The sequence below is a fragment of the Fulmarus glacialis genome, unplaced genomic scaffold (assembly GCF_000690835.1).
Source record: "Fulmarus glacialis isolate BGI_N327 unplaced genomic scaffold, ASM69083v1 scaffold20951, whole genome shotgun sequence".
NCBI lineage: Eukaryota > Metazoa > Chordata > Aves > Procellariiformes > Procellariidae > Fulmarus > Fulmarus glacialis.
This window is the reverse complement of record NW_009193672.1, coordinates 10220-14963: the sequence shown is the minus strand read 5'-3', so window position 1 is coordinate 14963 and position 4744 is coordinate 10220. Positions and strand designations below refer to the sequence as shown.

Sequence of the window (4744 nt, the reverse complement as noted above, 5' to 3'; positions counted from 1 at the left end):
GAAAGAGGGGGAACCAGGACTAGAGGAAAAATTTCAAAATAGTGTCTCTTTGTTTGTTTGTAAGCAACAAAGTGGGAATCGTTACTTTGGAAGCTTCCAAAACTGTTTTGTACTATTCATTTCAAAACAGCTTTTTTTTTTCAATAATTTTCAAAACAGCTTATATTAGAAAAGAGTTCTATATTTAAAAACTTAGTACATGTTCACTAAGGAATCTTATTTGCTTGAATCAAAATGTTTTGGCTTGGCACAATCTGTTAGCTTTTTTGATTTCGGGTTTTGGTGTTCTGTTTTGTGGATTTTTTGTTGCAAAATCTGAAGAGGCTCTTTCAGTTCACATCAAAACAAAAGTTCCCTTTTCTTCAATGTCGAGGTTTTGTAGTCCTTTTAAAATTTTAATTTAGCTTAGTTTTACTTTTCAAAAGTTAACTGGGAAAGGGTTACAGGCAAAAGCTCTTTGTGACTGTTCAAAAACTACGGCTGAGCTGAGAAGGAAAACTGTGTTTCACCCGTGATTCCAAAACTTGATACTGGATTTTCGTGACTTGGAATTGAAAAGGCCTCATACAACCACTGTAAAATGATTCTTTAAAGAGACTGGTGAGAAGAGCAGTCCGAGTTCTCCGGTTTGACCAGTTGGTACCAAAACTTGCTGGTTTTGTGTTGGTGCAGTTGGCCTTGAATGAGGGCTTATTGGAATAAAAATAAGTTCCAGTAATGGTTAGTGACAGAAATTTTTTTAAACCTTGTGAGAACTCCACAGACACTACTGCAGGGGGTTTCTGTCCCTTCCACGTCTTTCTTTCTTACTGTTTTATTTTTGATATATTTTCTCCTATCCTCCCAGGACTTACTGCCCTGTGAGACCCTTTTTTTACTGAAGCATCTTCATAGCCCCTATTTAGCCTGTCTTCTGTGAGGCCAGCAAGGAATTTGGTGGGTTAGGAACATAATCATTCGTATCTCTAAAGCTAGAAGTAAAAATAGATTTATATTATAACACAGGCTTAAGGATTTACTTTAAACCTATAAGTAAGGTCCAAGAAAATGATATTGTATCCAGTAGAGCCTGTCCAGTCCAGAACAATTTAAGTGGCTTTTAGGATGTAATCTTATTGAGGCTGACTAATCTTTAAATACGTTCTTTAGCTTTGCATTTCATTAAAGCGGATGTTTTCTGTCTTTAAAATCATATTAAATCCACACTGAGCGAGTGCTGCGTAAACTTAATAACAAAATATTCCCTGTGAGTTCTTGCCCAAGCTGTCTCTGATTTTCTCTCTTCAACAGGGAAGCCCTAAAGAGTACGGGGCTACGTACAAAGCATAGTATTTGTATCCACAGTTCATAAATGTAAAACTTGGTGCAATTACACTCTAATATTCAAGCTTTTCATATTTTTCCTTGGAAAAGCAAAAGCTGCTAAGCTTGAGAAACAGACTGTGCACCAAATGATTGGCTATAGTGACTGTTCTTTCGTTTTGCTTTAAGAAGCAAGCTGTAAAGAAAATATGTCACTGATTGGATATATTTCATAAGGAAAATGCCATTTATCTGTACCTTTTTTTAATCATGTTTTTGGGGGGGTTTTGAGAGAGAAAGAGAGAGCACGCAAGTACATGGACACTGATTTTTGCCAGAAGCCCGTAAGAATACTAACAGATGTTGAACAGGAGGCTGGAAGCCAGGCATTGCTGTGATAGTTAACGGTGGAATTAGTAGTCACAAGTGGACACTCAACTAAATACCCTTTAAAAGCACTGAGTAGGATAGATTGTTTCAAGATAGATTGATAAGTATTCATTCGGGTCTTACTGCTAAAGTCCTTGCAGCCTAATCTACTGTGTATACTAGAAAAATGTCACTGTCACTGTCCAAAATCACTGTCAAAGTTCTGCCCAACCTTCCTTCTCCTCAATGGCTGATCTGCAGCAGGACTGAACCATTTTCAGCTGCAGTTGAGGTAAGCGAGTGAAACTGGTAGTCACTGTGGCATAAATACGAATCACTTCTGTGACAAGGGTCACTGCATAGGCTTTGGAGCCAGGTAATCTTCCAGATTGCTATAGGTCTATGTTTGTGTCCTTTTGAAGAAAATGGTGACCTGGCATCCTCCTTGATTTTTTCTTAGTGTCTTGTTCTTTAGTATTAACTGATTTCTTGTTGGAGTAGTCCTGCCTTTCTCAGGAAGGGGAATGCTAGAGAGTATGCTGTGTGGTGCTGAGCCTTTCTGTTTTTCTTTCCTTTTCCTCTTGTTGGGAAAGACATTCCTTCTGTTGTGGTTCTCTGGTTGGGCTGATGCTGTGACATTATGTCCTCCGTCTGCCTCTTGCTAGACTAGTCTCTCTGCATTCCAGTAGGTTTAGTCTGGTGCATGTACACAGTATTAACTGACGATAAATCATCCATCCACATGACATGCAAAAACCAAACCCATAGGTCTGGGGATGGTAGTCTGAGCCTAGCAAATCTGTTCCTTTCCCATTCACTGTGAGTCCCAGCTCTGATCCCTTTTCCAAACATAACAAATTCTTTATTTCTTTACCATCTGGTATTTTTATCCTTCCTTTTCCCAGTGTAAGCTCTCTCCATGACTATGAAATGTACACTCTCCCAAGCAGACTTTTTTTTAAGGCTTATGAAGCTCTTTAATGTTGCTTGTGGGTATTTTCTGGAGAGGTCTGGACTGCTGGGATTAATGTCTTCGTGCTGTCTATACTTCTTCACTTGCTGGTCATTTCCAGTGATTTCCTTGAACCAAAGTAGTTAGTATAGAAAGCACATAGAGAGCCAAATTGCAGTGCATCATATCTGAAGAGTATTTAGTAGTCACACTCTCTTGGGAGTATGCAAATGAGACTTATGGGTCTCGACCTGTGTTTTCTGATGATAGCAAAATTCACTGTAAATGAGCTGTGCATCTCTTATTCAGACTTTCATTTATTTTGACTACAGGAGATGATTAATTTGTGCAATTTCAAAGAAAATTAATGCAATTTTGTATGCTCTGAATGGCAAATATGTTAGCCCACTGTATTGGTTAGAGAAGCTGTTCTTCGCAGTAGCGTGGAGTGCTGTGTTCGGTTCATGCGCAGTACAACGTAAAATGCTTGCATCCTGTTTAGCCATGAACACACTGTGTGCTTCCATGGGTGGCATCTCCTGTTCCTGTTTGGTTTGCAACTTAGGTGTTTGTTCCGATTGAATCACCCCACACACTCTGCAGCCCTTTGCAACGTCCATTCAAAGCATATAGCTAATTCTTGTCCTCTTTTGCAGCGCTGCAGTCTCCCATAGAGTACCAACGCAAAGAAAGTAGCTCAGCGGTGCTGAGGCCCCAGACCGGTAGGGTCCCTCAGCCCAACAGCAGACCCTATTCTTCTGTTCCAGTAGGGTCTGAGAAGCCTTTGAAGGCTACAAGCCGTAACCCATCTCTCCCACCCCTGAAGATATCTACCTCCAACGGCAGCACAGGGTATGAACACTCACAGCCCGGAGACAAGTATGAACAAAGCAAGGTACTGAGCTCATCTGATAAAACATGATCTCATAGCCCATTTCGTCTACCATAGACGATCTGTGAAGTTAGGTTTAATTATCAGCTAACCAGGTCAACAGGAATCAACATACTGAAGCAATGGTGTAAAATGTGATTTGGGATTAAGCAGAGACTGCGAAAGCCCTGGCACCCAGATGGGTGGTACTTCAGCTGGGAAATGGAGACAGAGCCTGACCCTGGAGCCTGGAGCGCTGATCCCAGTGTTTTTCGGGGCACTGTGTTTGCAGACCTGGTGAACTGAATATCCATTTGCAGTACTAGCAGCAGCAATATTCAGGCTTCTCTAATATCCATTAACCACCCATTCCTGAAGAGGTCTACTCGGATGGTATAGAAGAGTTTAGACCTTTTCCCATGTAACAGCTCGCAGGGTGCCAGTTGAAGGTTATAATTTGGGTGCATGTGCATTGCATACAAACCACCAAAGAGTCAGTAACTATCTCTTAAACAGTGTTTGGACCCTGCTGCTGGCTGCGGTTGACCAAAGCCACTTTCCAATATAACCTATATTTAAGATCATGAGATGTGTTGAGTATTCATTTGGCTTCTAACGTTGAGCCTTCATTGGTCTTTCCCCCCATTTGGCTCAGCACAGATCGTTCATCCGTAACACTATACAAATGAGACCGTGGCTGGGGCACCGTCACTAGCAGCGGTGAAATCTAACATGAAATAGGAGGCTGGTTTGTGTCAGATTACTGCTGCCTTTCAGATCCTTAAAATCCTTTTTTACCAAAGTGAACTTTAAGTGTTTTGTATCTTTTTCCCTGGTACAGTTAGGCTGGAAATTAAGTGGTGGGATTGCTGCCGGAAAAGGCAGGTTCCTCAGCGCCACCTGCTCACCGGTTTCTGTTGTGTCCATTTTCACAGACTGATTTGGGAGGGTGCAATGGGACCTCTTCTATGGTGGTGATTAAAGATTACTATGCACTGAAGGAGGATGAGATCTGTGTGAATCAAGGAGAGGTGGTTCAGATTCTTGCTATCAACCAACAGAACATGTTCCTGGTATACCAGCCTGCAAACGACCACTCTCCGGCTGCTGAAGGATGGATCCCCGGCAATATCTTGGCTCCCCTCACTAAATCCACTACAGATAATAGCGACGGAAGCATCAAGTAAGTGCCATGTTGGCTTGGAGCACTATGTGGATTTTTTGAGGAAAAAAAAATAAATAAAAAAAAC

At 41.4% G+C, this 4744-nt stretch overlaps 1 protein-coding gene across 1 annotated transcript in view; it reads left to right on the top strand.

Annotated features, from left to right (window-relative positions):
- LOC104083884 (kalirin-like) overlaps positions 1 to 4744 on the top strand; it is a 35751-nt gene that overhangs the window by 26114 nt on the left and 4893 nt on the right. The window contains exons 15-16 of the mRNA XM_009587540.1: positions 3280 to 3518; positions 4430 to 4677. Coding sequence (XP_009585835.1) covers positions 3280 to 3518; positions 4430 to 4677 — 487 coding nt within the window. The remainder of the gene's footprint in view (positions 1 to 3279; positions 3519 to 4429; positions 4678 to 4744) is intronic.